Source organism: Archocentrus centrarchus, chromosome 8, assembly GCF_007364275.1.
Source record: "Archocentrus centrarchus isolate MPI-CPG fArcCen1 chromosome 8, fArcCen1, whole genome shotgun sequence".
NCBI classification, from domain to species: domain Eukaryota; kingdom Metazoa; phylum Chordata; class Actinopteri; order Cichliformes; family Cichlidae; genus Archocentrus; species Archocentrus centrarchus.
In genome coordinates this window covers 23,184,584-23,208,234 of record NC_044353.1, presented here as the reverse complement: position 1 = coordinate 23,208,234, position 23,651 = coordinate 23,184,584, and the positions used below count along the sequence as shown (strand labels likewise).

Genomic DNA, 23,651 nt, shown 5'->3' with positions numbered 1-23,651 from the left:
TATACAAACATACTGTCTGGGACAGCAATGAGCACTGCTGCAGAGGGGTGGAAGGCACCCATCAATTGTAATTAATTGTTAATTAGTCAGGATTAGGAGCTGGGCTCAGACACTCGCCCACCCCACCACCACCAAACTAGTGCAATCCAGCTGAGACCACATTTACATATCTTTAATTAAAGAGATGCCGGCTTCCTTTAAGAGCAAACCCTAAAAGAAAAGTGAGGTGCACGCATGCTGAGAGGGAGGGCAAATGAGAGGTAGGAGACTTCCCTGCTAATGATCCTCAACCAACACTGATGGGTTACCTTGTTTGGCATAACACCTATTCTGGGGACTAGCAGGGTCTATCACCAGTATGTACGTAATTACAAGTGTTTCTGTTTTAGTAAGTAACCCTTAACAATTTTAGAGCAAACAACTTGCAGTTCTGCTGGTTATCTGGCTTCAAACATAAAGTAACCATAGCAGTTTTAACAGTGAAGCATATGGCCAAATGCTTGTTCCATATTGTCCAGTGGTCTCAACTCTTCTAATAAACCCACTGTTCTGGCAATAATGTGTAAATTGTGTAACTCAAACTGGGATCAGGCTGGGAAAAAAAGGAAGTGCACACATAACTATGCAATCCATGCTGATAATGCTGTCCAACTAGTGAAAATTCTCATATCCACCAAAGATAAACCACTCCCATTGGTGACAACCCTTGTCAGAATCCCATCTTCTTCAGAAAAAACACATTGGAAAATCCACTGGCCTGCACACCATTAGGCCCCTGCTGAAGGTTGGGGTGCTCTGACTCTCCAGTTAGAGTTGGGCTATGTATGTGTGGGGTGGGGGTGTCTGTCAGGGCCAGGGGTCTGTGTGATATTAGCCGTCTGCCAATCTGGCTTGGGGAATGGACACCGCGTAATTACTCCTGCTCTTACTGCCTCATCAATCTCCCTGTATCGCTCCTGCACCCCCTCAACACACAACCTTATCTTTTTTCATCCCTTTCTGCAAACGAGCAGGGCAAAGAAAAAAAAAAAAACAATTGACTGGCAGGACAACACAATTCAAAGCAGATTCCTGAAAAGCCAATCTGATAGTCCTGTACCACTGCATAGTGAATGTAATTATGGAATAAACTCTTTAAAAGAGAAATCCCAGATTTTTGATCAAGTGAGAAGTTGGTGACAGCACAGGGGTGGATTGCCTGATGGTAAAACTGAAAATATAGGTTTGGTAGTTTCATCTAGATTACATTTTAGCCACAAACAATTTCTTATCTTCTTCATGCTTTTGGGTTTAAAATATTGCATTCTTCCCCTCATAAAAAATAATAAAATACTTCCCTCAGGTTCCTAACAACTCATAAAATGTTATGGCTCTGTTCAAAAATGGGCTCTCTGAAAACTAATAATAATTAAGTCTCTTTAATGAGGCATGTGATTCACTAGACTTTGAAGAACTGTACTCAGTCTGTAGAATACAAACATATAAATCATTCATGTGATTCTGAAAGGGATTTTCCCTTAAATCCCTTGGGAATATTACCAACTTGATTATACCACTGTGTGACATTCTGTTGTTAAATTTTATGCATGGCCAGCTCCACAACAGAAAGTGTTGCAAATTGAAGTTAGATTTCTCAAGTTTATAAGGTGTTTATGTTGGTGGCGAATAAACATGTAACAACTACATGTGACATTTAGGTGCCGTTTACACGAGACCGTTTTCATTTTGAAACGGTGTCGTTTTGATGCGTTTCGGCCTTGCGTTTACACGACAACGGTGTCGTTTTGATGCGTTTCGCCCTTCTGTTTACACGACAACAGAGTGAAAACGATGTGTTTCAGAAACGGGGTCCAGAGTGGAGCGTTTCAGAAACGCACCGGCTTGCGTTTTCGTGTAAACACTTGAAACCGGGGTGATTTGAAAACGCTCGACTCGCACATGCGCACTATGGTTGCGACGGCCAGTTTTTCGCGCACGCGCAAACTGATAAACAGTACTCGCGGATTCACGAGTGCTTCTTATGCTTTTCCTGTGTTTTTACCGTTTTGTAATTCAGCGTTGTGTGCAGCAGCGATCCAACCTCATCATCTGTCCACACAAAACCTCTCACATTGGCCGTTTTGTAAGTAATGAACAATTTGCCGCACTACCTACTGTGTCACTCCACGCATGCGCGTCTTGCGTAAACAAACTGCAAAGAGAAAACCAACGCCAACTTGTGGCCTGGCATGGGAACTACATCGTTTTCATCGTTTCACATGTCCTCGTGTAAACGCGGATCGTTTCTGAAACGCCATCGTGTAAACGAAAGGCTGAAACGCATCAAAACGACACCGTTTCCAGTGAAAACGGCTTCGTGTAAACGGCACCTTAATGGTGTTGTTTTACCGTTTTTACAAATACAGGCAGGTAGTAATTCACTTAATATGTAACTGGGTTCGTTTGGATTCAGAAATGGTATTTAATGCAAAGACTTGGGTGAGCTGAATAAATGTCATACAATAATTTCATTAAGGAACTTAAGGATTCAACAATAAGCTGGTGTTTGCTGACAACAACCAATTTTCTTTTAAAAAGCTTCATAATTATTAAACATTGATATGAATTAAAAAAAAAAAACACCTAAAAATGAGGCAATGTGTCTTCTATTCAAAAAAGTAAATAACCCAGAAAATGTGCAGAGAGATGGGACTGGACATGTGGTAGAGCCAAACAGCAATTAACCAGTTCCCCTAACACATTGTTGAAATACTGGCACAACTGGGCACCTAATAGAGGAACCAACTGGCTCAAGTTAGCATCGCACTGGCTACTGGCCTTGCTGTTAAATCCTTGCTGTTGCTGCTGAAGGGATAGATGGTCCATAACAGTGGATAATAGATGCATGGATATCCTGAGAAATGTGACTCGGTTAGGGGCAACACACAGCCAGCAATTTCAGTCTTAGCCAGATAGGATGCTAGTTAGTTTGCCACCATTTGTAAACAGCTAGCTCATGGCATTATGCCACAGAGTTGTTTATCAGACAGCTTATCAAGAAGAGTTGCAAGTGCTGGGGTGTGAATTTGTCCAAGTGAGCTGGAGGAGTGAGAAGCTCATAATGCCGGTGCAGTCTCCTTGCCTAAAAACTATACAGCTCGATTTCACTTGAAACTCTATTTTTGTTTTTATTTAAAACATTTCCAAAAATAAACAACTGTGAATGTTCATACTTGAAAAACAGGGACTTGAGAAGGTTATCAAAACAGAGTGAGTGACAGATTCACTGTTGTCATGTGTAAAGCACAAGGAATGCATAAAAGTGAGGAGAAATGCCTGAAACATGCCCGAACTGAATAATTAAAAAAAAAAAAACTTCTGAGAGTGAACTGCAGTAGCTTGTGAGAGATTTTGGCATAAGCTGTCCCATTGCACCAAGAGCTATTTTTACAGCAAATACCCATGAGAGCAAGGGGGAACAGAACTGAGTTGAAGCAAAGCCACTGGCTCTCAACTTTGATAATTTCTAGTCTCTTTCCAAGTACTTTAATTCATTTTTAAAGTGTATCTTTAAAAAGGTATTACCAAGAATCACATTTCACACAGACTGAGGTCCTGTTTAATGTGCAAGCTCAGGACAACGCATGCACTGTTGAAAATGTGGGGTGTTTTGGGGTGGTTGTCGCTGGGAGGGTGGGGGATACTGGCATTTGCGCAGAACATTTCCTTTACAATGAAAACAATCTAACCAACTGCAGCACTCAAAGGAATTCACCTCCCATCCCCCATGCCCCACCTCCCCTCCTCCACCACCACCATTACATTACCATATCAAAGCCCCGAGTTCAGAGCAAGTCTTCTCTTTCAAGAATGGGAGCGAGGCAGAGGGAGGGAGGGGGAGAGGACAAGACCGAGGCAGTAGGAGTAGACCCAAGACTGAGTTCGCTTTTATCCCTGTTTGGTGTGCGAGTATATGTGCAAGGAAGACAGTGTGTATGTGGGTGTGCCAACTCAAGTGTATGTTTGTTAGTGAGAAAACACTGCAGAAAATCGGTGGAGATACTAAAGGACTACTGACTGGGTCTTTCACAAGCTGCAATGAAGAGAAGTCAATTCACATTCCAGAGGCAGACAATGGGGCCTACAGGGGGTCTGAGTAGCAGTGAAATGTCAAAGCAGGTACACAGCGCAGTTAGGAGAGCACTTTGTGGCAGATGGCCAGCAGAGTACAGGCAAAGCCACAGATCTCTATATCTCATTGTTGGCATATTCACCTCAAGCAGGAATCTATTGTTAACCTGCCTCTATGCCTTGGTCTGTTTTTCTGCTCAGCTTACTGTACAAGTACTCACAGACCCTCGCTGTAGTTTGCTGGGAGACTAAATGTGAAAATCAAAGTGAATGGCATTAGGGTAAATAAGACCACTGGTTGCCTGGGAAACAGTGTACCCTGCCCCACTCACTCAAGCCAGCCTTTACTTTTCTCCAATCACTGGAGAGCAATAATACATTATTGACAGAGGGCCACAACAGGCAGCAGTGCAGCATTTTCAAATTGTATTTGAACAAGAGAGGATTACACTTAAAAGATACACAAGAAGGGACAGCGAAAGAGAGAAAAACACATAGAACATAAGAAGGGAGAGAAACTGACAGAGGGAGTCAGGGGGAGAGGATTCAAAAACCCACACCATTCACACTAACATAACCATCAATCTGCCATCCATCCCTGGCCTCCTCCTTTGAACAACACTAAAATCTGTCAGATAGCTGACTGGAATAGCTAACAAGATGAGAATAAGCCGTATGTTTACTATGAATACACAGGTACATACGTAATAATTTCCATTTGATTATGTCTATTTGAAAGTCAGCATTATTATTTAAGATGGTGTCACAGTAGTAGCTTTTTATGCTGTGTTTGGGTAAGGGTACTGCATTTACATGCATAGCAATTTATTCCCAATACACAATTACCCTACATTGTGTGGTGTAGCAGTTTTTATAAAGTGGTGTAGGGAAGAAAATCTTTGTACTGAAATAGCATAACAATTTGACTGTAAGGCAATAGCCCCTGTGAAGTTTTTCATATCTGCCAGCTTTTGAACAGCTGTGCATAAGCTTTCTATCTGGAACAGGTCTGATTATTTAAATGTGGTATAGTGGTTTGTACTAGTGGTTGCAGGTCTTCCCCCTGCCTGCCTTAATATAACAAAAATTGCTGACATCAAATCAACTGAGAGAGCCACTGGTTCATACATTTTGTCAGAAATGTTCACTATTTAAGATGGGAATTTGTCAAAATGTAAAAATGCTAAGCAGTACTGTGGTACTAGAACTCAAAATTGGTAACCAAGTTGCAGTCTAAGATAACAGTTGTTAGCGTGTTCTGCAAAACGTTCTGCTGTCAGACTCAAGTTTCAAAGGCACTAATCCACTAAGAATAGTTTCAGCTGCTCAGAGTGAAGTCTGGAAAGTAGCCAAAAATAAGATGAGCTACTATAAATACAAGACCAAAACATAAAACACAAATGCATATTTGAACCAAAACATACACAATGCTATATGCTAAATAACTGGCAATGAATAATACCAATACAGTTGTGCGTGGCACTACTAAAAAGGTATCTCGGTACTGGGGAACCTGAGGAAAGGCACACCATATTTCAACACTATGCTAATTCGTGCGGAGTGGAGAACACAGTGAAGAAGTGAAGTAGAAACTTACCCGTCTTCTCTTTGATCTCACAGAGAACACTGAAGAGGGCTGGCTTCATTCTGTGACAGTTCAGGGCATGCTTCCTATAAAAGAGAAGAGGGAATAAGAGGGGGAGAGAGCGAGGAGGATTACAATAAACAGACCTCCATCTCAAGGCATTCCATGTCCTCCTCCATAAAACAGGTAAAAGAGCCGTATGTATTAAGGAAAGAGCATTTCAAGAATGTTGTGCAACTCAGCAGGACAGTCATGTTGTTTAAAAGGCATTTTCAGTAGCCAAATGCCTTTGTCAGTGCAAAAAAAAACATCCCTGATGCATCAATCCAAACTAGCAAGAGTAATGTTGTCATTTGAATGCTTTGCACTATGGGGCAGGTAATGATGCCAAACCTCAAGGTCATCATTACTGAGCACCAGATTTCAGAGTTAATACACACTAATCCAATTTCTACCTCTTAGAGAAATACTTGTTCCATGAAAGTAGTGAGTTGATAGAGATGACTAGGATTAAGATGCAATTTTAATTTAATCAGAGGCATTCTCTTTATTGCCAGACAGGCTAACAGCACTTAAATGAGATAAGGCAAAACTTATACACTTCAATGTAATCAAATAATCACAACACCTCTGCAACAGAATTTCCTGGCAAAAAAAAAAAACATCTATGCACCCACACACCCATACAGCTTATTAAAAAACTGCAAGGATGGAGATAAACCCTGATACTACTTCAACCCTAAATGACTTTACACTATTGTCTCTTATATAAACTGTTGTACTGAGAGTGTACAATTACACCAGTTAAAGCAGAAACAGTGAGTCTATTAGTTGCCGGGCACATATGGAGCTATAGTTCAAAAGTATATATTTTTCACATTTCTATAATTAACAAAAATATGTTAATTTCAGTAAGAAAGCAATACACTACTATGCCCTGTTAATCATGTTGAGATGATCATAGAGGTGTTCATAATGCCCCTTCAGTGCTCTTGCAATATTTAATTATCTTGTAATAACCACTGTAAGTTCGTGCACCCTGTGTATTTTTAATGATTAGTCCTAAAAATTAATAAATCCATTTATATGTGTTCAATGCGGAGTTCCACAAATCACCTCAGTCACCATTTAGAGCAAAAACTGGTTTCAATGACAACAACTTTGATATGTAATTACATGTGCAATATACAGTTAATTTCGGTGATAAACAACAAAATCAGCATGAAGCCTCTGTTACTAATGTGCATGAAATGTGATCGCCCTTAAAAATAAAGCATTTCTTTCCAAAACAACATCACTGATGACACATTCATAACAACCACAGATGAATATGATTGGGCTACACCTGACCTCAACACCAATTCCAGTTGTGAATTTTCACTGCAGTATTAATGAGGGGACTAGAAAATAGTGCACCTACTGTGCAAGCTGTTATGTGTGTAAGTTATGTGTCTAGCACGAAATGTGTAATTTTATCTACCAATTCAGTCACTGCTGGATTTGAGTTGGGGGGAGGGCTGCCTTCAGCATGGTGGGTATGAGCACGAGGGGGAGAAGGGGGTGCTCATGCGGTCCTGTACTGACCTGTGCTGGAAGTTGAGTGGCAGGCCACCCCCTGCCATGCCCCCCCCTGCTCTCCCTCCCTCTGTGGGGTCGTCTGATCCACCCCAATGCGCCGGCGATTCCTCTGGCCAGTATCTGAACATATGGCAACAGGGTGAGAGGATGAGGGTGGATGGTGCGCAGGAAGTGTACTCTGCAACACCGAGTTCTTGCACTGCCCTGGCCACTCCCCATCCCAACACACTGCCACCCTGCATGACAGGGATGTCATGATCACATGACAGCCCCCTCACACAGTAATTAGTGGCTCATAACTGAAGGAACGATGTGTGATGATGTGTGGGTGGCAAACTTTGTCAGAGTTAAGAATTATGTTGATAACAGCCATGGCATCTGCTACGTAATAGCAAATCTATGTGTATCAACATGGTCCGTGTTGGCCTAAATCTGATTATATTTTAGTCTGTTACCTGAGATGTAAATTAGAAAACAGCCAAATAAATACACACTTACTGCAAGCCAGACTTTCAGCTAATGCTGAGCGTACTGTTCTGAAGATGTTTTTCTCTTCAGAATTCCCTTATATTTGCCAGACTGTTATTAGCAGGAGTTTAGATCAATACAAGCACACAGGCAGGGACACCTCTGGCACTTCCGCAAGCAGCCACACCTTTAATTTGTTTTGCAGAAAACACTGTTAACACCTCAAAATAACTGTGTTACACGATTTCCAACACTAGAATTGCCTTTTTAAATATAAATACTTATTTTATACATTATCCTACAGAGAATGATTCAACCCTTTTTAAATTTCAGCAAAAATTTTAAGTTGAAGAAATGGGGTGGGGAGAAAAAAAAAATGAAACCTAAACAAGAAATACAGTAATGTAAAACTATTTCCATTAATGAAATGAGGCCCAATTAAGTCATCCAACTTTTAGTGAAGAAAGGTAATATCCCAGTGATCATAAGCTGCCAGTATAGCATCATCCCTCCCCCTCACCACCATCTCATTAATAGAAACTCGATTTGCGGACAGCTGCACTCGCGTACACATTATAGGAGAATTGATTGCACCCAGCACACAATGAAAAGGATGAACACCAGGGAGGGAGGGAGTGAAAGAGGAGTGAATTAATTAAGAGAACCAGGTGGTCAAATGTTGGGTGGAAAATCACTAGCTAATGACACATCACACTGTGGCCACAGTCTTGCAGTGGACGCTTGTCTATTGTTGAAATACTGACGCTTCTTTTGAAACTGACCTTGTGCTCATCAAGCCACATGGCAAATGAATGTGGGTCAGTCAGTCACTGCAACACACACTTTCTATAGGAATCATGCCTAAAAAGATACCTCTAACACAAACATTATGTGATGCATCATTTCAAAGAGTAATTGCTGTCACTTGGCTAGTCTGTAAAATTGACTAATCCTTTATCTTAATTTATCCACTCATTTGCACTTCAATACCTAATTTTACTGACACTAATTTGATGTAAACATCATTTCAGATACACATTGATAATTATTGTAATCTAATTTAGTATAGTATTGTTTAAAATGTATGAAAGCTTTGGCATCATGACCAGAAAAGACATCATTTTACTTAAACGTAGCAACTTGCAAAACATCCACCATCTTAAAAAGCATTTTTACTTCTTGATCATTTTGACAATCGGCGCCACTGCTTTATATATTTTCCTATGATGCAGTGGAATATATGTGAGAGTTATTAAAAACTATTTATTCTACTTCTTTCAAAACCAATTACTCCATAAAACGGAAGTACAGGTAACGCTGCAGTAAAGTGTCTACATTTGCGTTTCAAACGGCTACGACTGACCCACAAATGATAGTTCTTAATCTGATACTTAATTGACAAACCAGTTAAGATTAACGATAGAGTTGCAACGTTCAACCATATGGGCATGTATACAAACCACAGTTTGCAAAAAAGCCCAATCTAAAGTAACAAAGAGCTTCTTACAAACTACAACACTGTAATGTGAGTGCTCAAGAGACATTCTGTAACTAAATCTACTTTTTCGTTACAGGTTTAGCTGCGAAATACACTGTAACATAAAGTTGCATTAATGTTGCAATTACGCATTACCTTACGTGAACGTTTCACACAAACGCTTGAGCCCAAAAATAAGACATACAACTCACTTTAGCTTAGCTATCATGTGTGGAAAATGGCTCTTCGGTTGTCTTACCTGGCCTGTGCTTCGTCCAGGCTTTCGTCAGTGATGGCCATTATTTGCTGTAGGATATCCCCAATGTCTTGTTGAGGCTGACCGAGGGACTGTTGTTTTCTGACCGAGTCTGGGTCACCAACATCGGGTTGTGGTAGTCCACCTAGTCCGGTGAGACCCGTCATCATCCTGGTCTGGTCATCCATACTTTCAAAGGAAACTCGCCGTTTTCCTCCGTCGAAGAATACACACAAATAGCTAGCCTATTAGCTAGCCAGCAAAGTATTTTCTACGACAAATCATACAACACCTCTTACGGTACCGACAATGACGATCAGCAAATAATTGGGGGCTGTTGTCATAAAACAGACTATACAAATACGCTTTACATTCGCTTGTCTTTTTCCCCTCCAGTCAATAAACGCGGCCAGGCTAAAGTTAGCTAACCACCGAGTGAAAAGCAGCTAGGTTAGTAGCCGTAGCCCAGCAGAAAAGCAGCAGCAGGGACACACATGCACAGATTGTGTGAGCTTGCCAGCAGCGTCTCGCACATTGTCGAAAAAAAATGTAAAGCGGGAAAAAAAATAATAAAACCACAGACAGACACGTTGGTATTAAAATAATATCCGTCAATTCAAGAAAAAAAAAATTAAACTGGATTAATAGAGAGTTTCAGATCGTGTAGCTCCAATCAGAAATCTCCTACCAAAACAGACTAAGGTTTGCCATTGTTGTTGATGTCGCGCGAGTACGTGGGATGTTCTTATCTGCGCGAGTGGTGTGAGTCGCCTTGACCATTAAACTCATAGCACCACAGAGCGCGAGCTAGCGGGTGGGTCCGTTGGCAGGCTATAAACTACAACAGGAAAGAAGGCTAATGATATAGATAACCCCACTACACCACTACATTATATTTAGAACACAGACTTCCAAATACTAGAACTGCGTTATTCCTTCAGGTGACCAAGCTCATCTCATACACGACCTTTACAAATTGATAGCCCCTTACGTCATCAGAACTGCTTGTCCTATTGTAATTGGTTAACGCTTCTTTTTTTACATTAGGTAAAATCACACTTTTAAATGGCAGGGATGGTGTACTGTACACACTGATGTACACATAATATGTAAATAATAATAAGGTGGTACATAAATAAATAAGGTGGTGCAGCCTCAGTGATTGTCCCATGTTATATTTGGTAGACCAAGAGCAAAGTATGCAGGTGCATGCTAATGAAAAGCCACAGCTTATTCTTGCCCATGAATAAGTGAACTAAAAGAATTATTTGCTCTTTGTGTGCTGGTGTCACACTGTATCAAGGCATGCCTAAAAGTCAATTAAATTATGTCTATATATGTATGCCAATTTCAAGTGCAATATTAAATCCTAAAACAGAACAGCCCCAGCTTAAAATATCACTGTCCTAAACCCCCTATGAATGAAACAACCCATCAGTTTTCAGTATGAAAATGTTGACAGCAGATTGAAAACAAGTGTCCTTGTTTTTTGCAAACTGGGCAATTCTGCTGTAGTTTATCACTCAGATCAGAGAGACAGCTTTCCAAGACGAATGGCTGACTGAATGGATGTGGAGGAGAGTTGCAGCCAGCTTTGCTATACTGAGAAGAGATGATGGGTGTGCATGAGGGACTATAGACCAAACTGGCAGTGGTTTATGCTGACTCTCCAACCATCCATCTACCACAATCTGTAGCTAATCAATCTAAAGTTAGAGACAACAAGAATAGAGTATACAGTAAACCTACACAGTAATTGGTCTTTGCATGTGCATGCAGTACAAGTCATAGTTCAGGCTTCTTGTGGGTTATACACAGTGGAGCTCTTACAAAGTTGTCTTTTTCACAACCAGACCTCCAACCATATAAACTTTTGGGTTTAAACAGAATAACAAATATATAACAGGTCAATGAACTCGTTTTGCTTCTAATAGTAGTCTACAAACAATAAGTAAACCTGTATAACTAGTTATAAAATCTATCTTTAAGCTGGCACTGCACCAAAATCAAACACTTCTATCATGCCAGTTACTGATTTTTTTTTTTTTTTTTGAAAGCAGCAGTGTGTCATACACACATACAAGTGACTGGCCCCTAAAGTCATTTTCCGTCACTGTCAGGAGACCTTCCTTGACAGTAAAAAGACTGTCACTGGCTTTGTTAACTTTGTGTGTTTTATTGTTGGTCATTCATTTAAGGATCATTTCTGTGAAACTTCTATTCATTTGGATGCTAAAGCTGCCCTCCTCTCACCCCACAAGCATCAAGCCTCATTTTCATCTAAATAAGAATCGATCTCTCCTGCTGTGCACCGTCCTCCCTTACTCACAGCTCTCACGGTCACAACCCCACTTGTCTTCTCTTTGCTTGTTCCTATGCTAGAGAGCACAGGGACAAGCATCACTCTCCTGAATACATTCACATGGAAAATTCACCATACTCCGTGCTGGAGATCACAACTGCAAATCAGAGGAAGTCATTTACTCTTATTTATTACTGGCAAAGGTGGGGGGGTGGGGTTCTTGCTGTAGTCATCAGAGAAGCAAATTAAGCATGAACATTAATGAGTAAATGAGTCCAAGACATTGGAGAGACAGCGAACAAAGCTTTGACTGACTGGTACAATGTCAAAGCTTCGTTCTGCATCAGTGACCAAGCCAAACGCAAGAGCTGGGGGTGAGTCACTGTGGGGGAGGGGCCTCCTCCCGAATGGTCAGGGGACACTGATGAAATAGATGCGGCATCGAAAGGAGAATAGATGTGACTGAGGATGAGCATATGAACAGAACTGAATAATTCCAGATGAAACTCCACGTGTATTAAGTGCCTTCCTGTAGTGCAAGTAAATTAATACTGCTAATGTAGCTCATTTCTGCATAGGTTTACTGACAGACTTGCTTTTTAGGAACACCATGTATACTTGAATTATTTTTATTATTGTTGAGAATAATTAGTGTAACATAGTAATAGCCAAACCACTTCAAAAATGTCACATCAAATATACCTCATTACTTTTCATTTAATAAAGGTAATATTAGTTTTGACTTTGATACAAATCACCTCAGACAGGCTATCAGCTCCAGAGGTGTGAATTTCTTCATGTTTATTTTGAGCGGTAACCTTTATTTTGCAGGATTGTGGCAATGTTTCACAAACTTCTGTTTTTCTTATGAGACAGCAGTCTCGTCTGAACAGTTACAGGTTTTACAGGTGAGAATGCACTTTTTTAAAACCTTAACAGGAAAATCGGCCCTGGCCATTCAACAAGCATATCACAATTTAATATAGCCAGCTATTGCCATCTGCTGGTCAAGTACAAGCATTACCTGGACAACGCCTACTACAATTTCTCCTACTGACTTAAAGTTTTATTTGACTTGGAAAACAGAAGTTTACTTTTTTATAAAGCAAGACATCAAAGAAAGAAAAATCACATACAGGTTAAATTAACAAAGAGACATACAAGCATCAAATTCAAGTCAAAAAACAGGGTTTATACAGGAATCCTAGAGTTAAATTTACTACCTTTTACTACCTAATTTTACTACCTCTAAAATATTTTTACTACCAGGATGAAATCGAACAGCAGCCTTTTTTGGGGTAGCGGTGGATTCACAGCACTAAGCCATGTAAGATGATCACCCATCTCTCACCAAAGACAAAACTGTATCCCACTTACTTGAAGGTGTAACTGTGACTTTGTCTTGACTAAGACCTCATACACATTAATATTCCAAACACATTTAAAAAAGTGGCGCAGTAGGTAGGCGCCTGTCTTGCAGCCAGTGGGTTGCCGGTTTGAGTCCCTGTCCCTGTGCTGCGTTGTGTCCTTGGGCAAGACACTTAAATCACATTGCCTAACGGTAGTGCCGGGCTCTGGCTGCATGACCGCAGATGCTCGTCTCTGGATGAGTGATCTGGAACAATCATTTCATTGTGTGCCTTGTGCGCACAATGACAATGAGTTGAATCTATCTAAATTAGTTTTTTTAAGAATATAAACAAAATGCAATGAAATTCAAGTTTCACAAGCCGATTATTTTATTTTCCAATAAAATCTTGGAATACTGGTTTGCTGCTGAGGTGTGACGGCAATGCTCGTAGCTGACCTTGAGGTTGCAGTTGCAGTGCTTTGTGTAGCACCAAAAAACAAAATAGGAATCTGCTCCATAGGTGCAAATCCGCTGCTGGTGAATGGTGGATGCTCGATGTGATTTAATCGCCGTCACACTGTTTCATGTCAAATTTATATTTTTTCTGGATACTTTACAAAACGCCTCTCGATCATTCCCCATGACCGGCTTAACCCTCTGGGGTCTGGGGTATATTTGGCCATTTTTGACTACTTTTGTTTTTAGCTTCATAGTTGACCTTAGAAACTGTTTACCTTGCCTTGTTTGTTTTATTTTTTTTCCCAGCACGACCTCATGTGTGTGACTGTACAGTTATTCTTTCATTCTGACATACTGTATTAAGACATTGGACTTACAATCACATAAAAAAATAAATTCAGAGTAGAAAAAAAGTAATTTTTTTTACTGTAAAAATCAGAAACATGCTTAACGAATTCTTTTTACAATTAAAATGCAAATATAAGTTGTAAATTTGCAAAACTTGTGTAAAAGTATAGTAAATAATAAAGTTAAATACAATTATTCACATTAAAATGCAGGAAAGGCCTCAGGTGTTTTTGTGTACAACTATTTGCAGAGCAATCAGGACTCACATTAAGATGCTACACAAATTATTTATGCCACCTCAAAAAACACTTTCTGTCCTCCACAAGACTGAGGGGCCCATCACAGGCAAAACTTGCCAGTAATGTCTCTTTTACCACTTTTTCACCTGCTCCGCAGCAGCCAAATGCACCCAAATGCATCGTGTTACCGATGCTATTATTATTATTATGTTATTATTTTCTGATTGGTTGATTTTTCCACCAATAGGAAAGGGGTTGTCGGGAGTTATTTTGTTTTGTTTTTATTAGCAAGCACTTCCTGTTAGCGAAACTCACATTTTCGCCGTTTATTTCTGCACAAAACGCGCATCGAAGGTGAAGACAATATACAGGAAAAAGTATGACGTAAATTATTGGGCATAACTCTGGTTTTACTTGGCCTATCAACGTCATTTAAAAACTGGTACATAGTTTGAAGTCTGCACTTTCGATTCATGGCAGCAGCGTCCCGATGCTATGTCATCTAAAGTCGGCGGTCATTTTGACGCGCCAGCGCGTCCGTGTACTCCGGAGGGTTAAGCCAGTCTTTGCCGGGTCATCGAGCCAAAGTTGTGAAAACTACATTTTCCCATGACGAGGCGCAAAATGACTCCGCGCATGCGCACAGCAGATCGGACAGTGGAACCGCTCGTCAACGTCAGCTCAGGTCCTGCTGAGTAGTTATATTTCTATACAGATCTTATAGTTAAACGAACTTAAAACAAAAAGTCTATATCAATGGAAAGATCAAAATATATTGAAGGGGTGATGAAAAATTTACTACCAAGTCAAATTCTGTTTACTACCTTTTACTAGCCTTAATTTGACTTCATTTAATTTACTACCTTTTACTACCCCGCGGGAACCCTGAAAAAAGCCATGGTCCACTGCATGATATACTTTTTTTTTTATTTAAATTTAACCTTTATTTATACAGGCAGTCCCATACTGCTTATGATTGCCTCTCACCAGAGTGGCTATGTAGTTGCAGAGGATAAAGGTGCTGCCATAAGATTCCTGAGCAGGTCGGATGAAAGATCTTGGAATCCCGCTTCTGCCGCTGATAGAAAAAGAAATCATACTGACAATTAATTCACCATACCCTTGATGAATGCGCCAAAATGATTCTACAGAAAAAAGTAAAGACAAATAAAACCATTACCCAGTCGGACACTTGTTTCCTTCACCAATAACTGTGAGTGTGTTTTGATGGACAGAAGCTCTCTAACCATCTTGCACTGAGTATCCATCTATAAGCAAAAACAACAAACAAAAAACCCAAACCAAAACAAAATGAATACTTGATTACATAGCATTTATAAAGCAAATCAAAATACTTCTGAAGTTAAGAGGTTTGCAACTGATTTGATGCCTTCCTATCTGACTAGTCATGTAAAGGTTCTTACAATCTTGCCAGGGTTTATTTATCATAAATAATTAATGATCATAATGAAATCTAAGCAGCATTAAGAGTTAAAGTTTATATGTCAAGTTCAAAAGCTGCCAGTGTGCTTAATCAAGGATGTGTGGCTAACATTTTTCAGGTTTTCGAGTGACAATAGTAATAATAAAAAATTCCAACATACAATTATGGACACTGTGTGAAGCAGGGGTTGCTGTCTATAGAGGACAGTCTGGTAGTCAGGTTTACTCTCTATGAAAAAGTGTTGTGAGGATTGGGCCACTGATGCAGGGTCTAGTGATAAACCTGTCTGTTGGCTGTGCTCCACCTTCCTGCAATGAATAAAGAGCAGATTACTAAAAAACTTAAGAGAATTAATCCAGCAGTGATAGTCTTCCTCAACAAGAACAAACATGTTCACCTTTCCAGTTCCTTTGCTTTGTTTTGGTGTTTGCTCAGCAGTGCCTCCCAAGACTCACCTTCAGCCTGGAGCCTAAAACACAAGGGATAGTTGAAAACTTTAATGTTGTTTTTATTGTACCTGTCTGGTAATTAATGTCAATAAATGGATAGAAGGGCATAAAGTTAACAAGAACAACATGCCTGTTAATGGCCCTTCGGTATTTTTCCATGGCTTTTTCCACTGCAGGGTTACTAGATCTGAAAGCAAACAGAGGCAAAAATACACCATAATCAGTAGGCAAGAACAAAGAAATTATTAATATACCCATAAAGAGTACTGATACAAACAAGAAGCACTCAGAGTGAAAACCTCTGCCAGGGCAGCATTTACTTTTAAAGGGAATAGTACTGTACTTTGTATATATTTATTTTGTTTTCTTTGTTCCTTTTAAATGCACTTTAAGTTTGCAGTGCAGTAAAAATCAGATAACCATAGCATGACATATGTTTACTTTGATTACACAAACATTATGTAGAAGTGGGCAATGGATAACAGGTACTGATTTGTAAATAGATGAACATGAATATCTTGAGCTTATTATATAATACAGTATATTTCTAACTAACTAGGCAGATTGTTCTCTTTCTTTTGACAGCAATTTCTTTAAAGATATAACACATTCTGGGGTCAACTTGAAAGAAAGGCAGACATTAAAGCATCGAGCTATCATGTTTACATAGAACGACATACGCGCACAAACATGTGCAAATGCTACCAAAAACATACCTCCTTGGTGGAGGTAAAAAAACGAAAAAAAAAAGAAAAATTTTTTTTAAAAAAACAACTACAATACCTGGATGCACTACAAGGTTGTTGATGTGGTTCACTACGCGTGCTTTTGGCCAGGAAACCCCACTCTTTCTGGATGTGCTCAACTATACCAAGAAAAGCCAGGAACATAAAGAGAAATAAGTATTTCTGCATCATAAAATACTAAAGAGCACTAAGTGCAATGCATATCAAATGACCACCAACCTTGTTTTTGAAAAGTCTCCAGTGAGGCCTCTGGCACCGACTGAATCTGATTTTGAGTTCTTCCTATCACCAACTAAGGATAAAATAGGTGATTAGACAGAGAACCTTGGCGATTTACTGCATGTGTCCCACTAACGTAATGCAAGCAAGTCTCTTGCAGTCAATTGTGACTTTACCATTTCTTATGCTGAATGATTTGAATCTGTTTCAGTTAATGTGAGAATTTGCTCTTACCACTTATTATTAATGTGTAAAATCTGCTAGTTCACATTTATCATTATATATTTCAAACCTTTTTGAATGTTTTAGTGTTTATGGCCAATAACAAATGGTCCTGCCATTTAGTAACACAAATGGGTTTATTTATCAATTTAATCACTCACCTTTCCAAATCTGTGGTAGGTTTGAAAAAACAAAGACAACCCCCCCCCCCCCCCCCCCCAAGCTTTAGCGGTGAGATGAACAGTAAAGCAGCACTGCTCCTAGTTATTTAAATTTTCAATTCGTTACAGTTAATGTACTTATGGTCATACCTTCATTGAAGCCTCCATTAATTTCATGAGCCTCTCATGCTGTGACAAGGATGTACTTATGTTTCCACACAAAGCTGTGGTAAACACAGAAATAAGTACTTATATTGTGGGAGAAAAACAAACAAACAAAAAACACTTCATGAACATACTTTACCGATTACAATCGGCAGAAATTCTCACATCTCACCCTGATATGGCTTGGGAAGGACATGGAGAAATCTTCGGCTCATGGTACCCCTCCTCCAGGATTTCCTGTGTGCAGTGGGGCTGACAGAGGAACCTGTAGATCCATCACTGTTTTCTGTCTGCAATTCTTGTACGTCTGTGTCTTGCTGCCCTTTTGCTACACCGGGTGTCTCCGTTGTGGGTGATATCACATCGGTACGGGGAGACTTGGGTGGGGGACATTTGCCGGGACTTGTGGAGGAGCATCTTTTCGATGACTGTTTCCCTGGGTTGGCCTTGGTATACAGAAACTGAACATTAAATTTAGAACGAATGGCCCTCTGCTGCACACATCTATGATTCACTGATATCTTATTAGCTTAAATTTAAGTTAAAAACGCCTTACCTCATTCTGACTGTCAACGAAGGCGACATTTCCGCAGCTGAGAGAAAATTTTGCGAATGAACAAGTAAACGTTACATATACAAAATATTAGCATCATTTAGCTACATTTCTATTAAGAATGTCGCTCGCACGTTTAAATTCCAAAGCAACCACAGATCACAGTGATTTTCTTTCAGCAAAACTCTATCGGTCATAAACCTTTAACCACAAATACTGCATTTTCTTAATTCATCAAAACCTGTTTACGGTAAAACTGCTTGTCAGCCGTTAAAAAGCAAGATACATACCGGTCGTATCCAACTTCCAAATCCTTTTCCGCCATTTTTATTTCAAATCGTTCTTCACACAGCGCGCCCAACAAACCACACCCCTCAAAGGAACTAAGCAGCATGGGAAATGTATTGTGGCGCTAACATACACTGACGATATCGCAATGTTTTTTTATGGAATTATATTTATTTCAAAAGTCACGCGAGAGATAAATATAATTCAATAAGTTTTGCTTTTCTGCAAACAAAAGAAAAATGTTTAACTTTGTGAGGCCATTAGGAGGTACGTGATGCACCGGAAATGCAAAGGCTCCGTGTAAGACACAAAACATATCTAGTCACAGGGCATATATTTTGCATGTTCCTAAATTGATGTGTCGGAAGATTTTACACACTAAAGATCAAAGAGAAGTCAAATATGAGGCTTCATAAGACGCCTATAATATAGTGACATATGTTAGTCTAGAGAGGTACCTTGGTCATGTAGAAATTCAGGCTACAAGTTCTGACCCCTCCGATCAACCTCGACATACTAGGGTTGCCCAATTTCAAAAGCTCAGCTCCAGACATGGCCTTCTTTGTACACACTGGTTAGATTTCTGATGTTTAGCTGAGGATTTAATGCTTTGTGACTTCAGAATTTTAGGCCTTTTGCTCAAGTCAAGTCAAGTCAAGTTTATTTATAAAGCACATTTAAAACAACGACGTTGACCAAAGTGCTGTACAAGATCTGTAACCCCAAGGACTATACTAAATAAAAATAAAAATATATAAATAAATAAATAAAATAATAAAATAAAAATAAATAAATAAAGACATTAAGAACAATAAATAACATAAGAAAATTAAAAATTAAAACGTTTAAAACAAGTACCATAAAAATACCATAAAACAATCATCTAAAAGGAGGTAGCACTGCAGCCAAATGCCAAGGAAAGAAATGTGTTTTTAATAGAGATTTAAATGTGTGTATCGTCTGAGCTGTGCGGATATGGAGAGGTAGATCGTTCCATAGCTTTGGTGCTGCTGCTGCAAAAGCTCGATCACCTCTCTGTTTTAGTCTAGTTTTAGGCCTCTGTAAGAGCAGCTGGTTCGATGACCTCAGAGCTCTTACAGGGGTGTGACAGTGAAGCAGCTCAGACAGATACAAAGGTGCCAGTCCATTTAAGGCTTTAAAAGTAAGCAATAAAATCTTAAAATCGATTCTAAAACGGACAGGGAGCCAGTGAAGGGATGACAGGACTGGGGTAATGTGTTCATGCTTTTTTAAACCGGCTCAGTCTCTTATGGCATTTCCTAACTGCTGGCAATATTATTTTTAAATTAAATCCATGTTACTTGACAAAAGCACTCTGTGGTGCATCTCATTTTGTTCAGCAATAACTAAAGATAACAATCAGCTCTTGCCTGAGATGTTTACCCCAACAATGCTCCTGTAAATCAGAAGTCCCCTGTTGAAACTGGAGTATACATGATGCATACTGCTTTAAACTCATACACACACTCAGTCTTGTCATAAGTCATGACTCATACTGTATATAAAATATTTGTGTATGCAAATGTGATGGCTAAATGTTAACTTGCCCACTTGTTTTCTCTTAGATGAGAAATCCTGCCATCCAGAATGACTTCAGCTACTACAGAAGGACCATCAGTAGAAACCAGATAAACAACATGAATGTGAGTTGTGAGCTTTCATGTTTTAGATCTATTTGTGTGTTGAGTGCATACTCAATCTAAACAGGACACACATGAAGAGAGTGGGGACACTTTTTTTTTAATTGTTTAACCAGAGTCAGGAAAAAGAACAAACTGATCAGATTTGGGTTTCCAAACTAAACCTGGTAACTGACCTGATGTTTGCAGTCTAGATGGTTCTGCTCGGTAGCTTTATTGAAGGCTACATGACACCCATCAATGTGGAGTAAAACTGGAGCCTCCTGTTTGTTTCTGCACCCACAGTTGGACATTGAGAGTGAAGTCAACAATGAGATGGCTAACAGGATGTCTCTGTCCTACGCGGAGGCCACGCCCATGCTGAAAACACTCAGCAATGCATCCACAAACTTTGTGACAGAGGTAAGAGTGCTGACAGCACATGACTGTGACCAGTCTGACTAAGAGAGCTTGTTTGTTGTTAAGCAGTGAGGAGTGTAAGGGGTCCATCCACGACACGTGACTGAAACAAACAGTATTACTTACTTACTGTGACACCCCACACCCCTGTTTGCAAAAAATAAATAAATAAATAAATCCAATAAAATACTGACTTGCAGACTTCTAAAGTCGACTTCTACACGTTCATACGATGTTATCTGCTGCACAACAGAATCATGGCTAGAGATTAATGCCTAAAGTTGGTCTTTTATTCCACAGCCTCCATTTGTATTTCAGGTCTGAAAATATTTGTAACGACCACTGCTGGCTCATTACCAATAACCATCAGTCACAAGCCTTTGTGATATTATGTGATTTGTACTTTGTTCAGAACAAGACTCTTCCACTGGAGAACACAACAGACTGCCTCAGTCTGTAAAGTCATGCTAGAGACACCGTGAGTTAGGATTCTCTCTCTCTCTCACACACACACACACACACACACACAGTCAGAAACATGCTCATGAGCCTTAAAGGTTCAAAAAATAACTCAAAAGTGCAACTGCGACTTAAATCTCTGTCCCCACAGCAACATTTTCCATCCAGTTTTTTCACCTTGATAAGAAACAAACTGACACCATGTGCTTCCCAAAACTGCAACTTTGAATCATTTTCATTTAAAGAGAACATCTTAAAGTCTGGTTGAGAGCCCTGATGATGTATAAAGACTACAAGGACACTGGTTCAGTCTTCACACACAGTATGAGCACACGCATTCATAAATCTGCACACCAGCTTAGACACATATCTCCACAGTGTAGACATACATCTGTCTGATTTTGTGATTCTACTCTAATCTCGTTACTCTCTCTCTCTTTCTGTGTATCTAGAGAGTATTCAAGCTGTTTCAGCAGTGAGGACACTCTTTTATTTTGCATGAGAGTCATGGTTGGAGTCATCATTCTGTACGACCATGTCCACCCCAACAGCGCCTCCAACAAGTCCTCCAAGATAGATGTAAGATGTGCGCACGCGCGCGCGCGCACACACACACACACACACACACACACACACACACACACACACACACACACACACACACAGTAGTAAAGTAGGATTTGCAGCTTTTGATTTGCTGACAATATTGATTTGTTTTCAGATGAAAGGCTGCATAAAAGTGCTGAAGGATCAGCCAGCAGACAATGTAGAATGCTTCCTGAATGCACTCAAGTAGGTTAAAGAACTCTGCTTTGGATTCTGAATGAGTATTCTTGTGTGGATTTGCTACTATTTGATTCTGATTATAAACAAGATACTGACAGCAGTCTTATTGATGACTCATGCTATGTATCCATTTTGGAAGTTGTATATCTTAATGCGCTTCTGCCGAGGTAAGGGCAAATAGTAAACATTTTCACACTTCTGTTGGAGGCAAACATCCAGTTGGACACTGGCTGGTCTCTAACCTCCCAGGCTCCTTATTATGATATCACACTGGGTTGATTAGAAACTGTCATTACTCTGTTAGCAGGCTGTGCTAATTTATTCTTCTCAGTTTAAAAGTCAGGCCTATTTAACAAAAAATGAAGACCTCATGGAATGTGAAATTTGGACCTGATGTTGGTGGACTTTTTGATCTTCAGACTGCATTGTTGTTGTTGCACTAATGTCCCACTTTGATCTTCTTTTTTCCTCCTCAGATTCACCACAAAACACCTGAATGACGAGAATACTCCCAAGAACATCTGAGCGATGCTCCAGTAATATTTGCTCCTTCTTATATAAATATATATATAAATAGATATGAAGATGATCACGGCTCTGTCCTCAGATAAGATGTATATGTTTACATTATTTAAAAGGATCTCAAGACCTTGAGCTGTTTCAGGTATTACTCATATTTTTGATATTGCTCCCATTTTTCAAACAGTGACAGTTTAAGTTTTATGAACTAGACGGCTTCTGAAATTTGTATTGGAAGCTTTCAGAGTGATGACATCATCACTCACTGAAGAATTTCAGCTCTTTTAGTTTTTAAATTCTCTTTCTTTCTTATACAGTATATATGAACATATACACATTTACAGATAATTAGTTTTTTAAATTTATTTTAATTTGATTTCAATGTCCTAGAAATTATATTTCTATACAACCAAATATGAGACTCAGCAAATATGTTTTAAAAACATGATTCCTGTGAGGAATCACCTGAATCCTCACCTGTACACATTAGAACTTCAGTTTGAGTGCACCCCTGCCATCATTAGTGGAGCGCTGACACCAGGATTCACCATGGCAAAGGGTAAATAAAGAGCAGAGCCGCTATTTGAATACGATGGATAGAGGATCGCACGTGTCAGTGTGGAGCATGAGTCTCTTTAATCATCTTGACCGACTCTGTCATCATCATAGGCAGAATAAAAGTTTGTTATAAAAAATTTCTGACTGCTGTCGTTATTTACACAACTTGAATTTCCATCAGATGAAGCTGAATCCTGATTTTACATTTGACTCATCAAATCTAATTATTGAGCTGCAGCCTGACGGACAAAATGCAGGAGACAGAAAGTGAAGCTAAAAATGTGGAGTTTGTGCTGTTTATGACAGTTCAGTTTATGACCATTTAATTGTTTAAATAATTATTCAGTGCAAATGGAATCTATTGCTGGAATAGCAGCCTGCTTTATTAACTTTTTAATGGAGCATTTTATTATTTCTGCCATTACTGGATAAAAATGAGATTTACAGAAAAACTACTTTAATATTTCCAGTTTAACCGTTTCTAATCTGATCTAAGATCAGCTTCACTGATAGATAACAGCTCGCTGACAGCCACAGCAGAGATATTTCACTGAGTTAGTGTTAAAAGTTTTAAATGTTTCAGTACAGTTTTGGAAGGATGAGACATTTTAAATAATGCAGATCGTATTGGAAAAATGAAGCCATTATGGACCACTATGATCTGCACTGGATGAGCTGGGAAATGACTGGAGCCTGAACTGGATCTGGGCCTTATCTAGTCTGAATACATGATCCTGATCCGTTTGGATCCTCCTGCTGTGCAGGTGGATCCAGACTTTTTTTACTGATCTGTTATGGAGCCTATGATCACAGATTTAGGTGATTTTCACTGGAAAATATGTTGAGATT

The 23,651-nt window shown here is 39.5% G+C and overlaps 2 protein-coding genes and 1 pseudogene across 7 annotated transcripts in view; 1 reads left to right on the top strand and 2 right to left on the bottom strand.

Moving 5' to 3' along the window:
* Nucleotides 1-10,415, bottom strand: part of pbx4 (pre-B-cell leukemia transcription factor 4) — a 32,013-nt gene extending 21,598 nt beyond the window's left edge. For 2 of the 5 annotated variants that reach the window (XM_030735215.1, XM_030735216.1), the window contains exons 1-3: nucleotides 9,478-10,415; nucleotides 7,280-7,393; nucleotides 5,708-5,781 (exon numbers count right to left, since the gene is read on the bottom strand). In XM_030735215.1, coding sequence (XP_030591075.1) covers nucleotides 5,708-5,781; nucleotides 7,280-7,393; nucleotides 9,478-9,662 — 373 coding nt within the window. In that variant the 5' untranslated portion in view covers nucleotides 9,663-10,415. The remainder of the gene's footprint in view (nucleotides 1-5,707; nucleotides 5,782-7,279; nucleotides 7,394-9,477) is intronic. The other 3 variants (XM_030735218.1, XM_030735217.1, XM_030735219.1) reach the window with 3 other exon arrangements.
* LOC115784144 (protein FAM49A-like) lies at nucleotides 5,750-22,265 on the top strand (annotated as a pseudogene).
* On the bottom strand, nucleotides 15,031-18,581 carry dsn1 (DSN1 component of MIS12 kinetochore complex). 2 transcript variants are annotated; one of them, XM_030735230.1, is made up of 11 exons: nucleotides 18,423-18,581; nucleotides 18,136-18,172; nucleotides 17,752-18,040; nucleotides 17,565-17,638; nucleotides 17,032-17,104; nucleotides 16,850-16,931; nucleotides 16,197-16,253; nucleotides 16,015-16,086; nucleotides 15,778-15,925; nucleotides 15,354-15,441; nucleotides 15,031-15,251 (listed from the first exon to the last, which is right to left on the bottom strand). In XM_030735230.1, exons 1-11 carry the CDS (start codon nucleotides 18,524-18,526, stop codon nucleotides 15,169-15,171), a joined length of 1,107 nt encoding a protein of 368 aa, XP_030591090.1. In that variant the 5' UTR covers nucleotides 18,527-18,581; the 3' UTR covers nucleotides 15,031-15,168. The 2 variants fall into 2 exon arrangements, with proteins under 2 accessions (XP_030591090.1, XP_030591092.1); XM_030735232.1 differs by having other exon boundaries at nucleotides 15,037-15,251; nucleotides 17,752-18,025; nucleotides 18,423-18,567.
* Nucleotides 22,266-23,651: the final 1,386 nt, after the last annotated feature.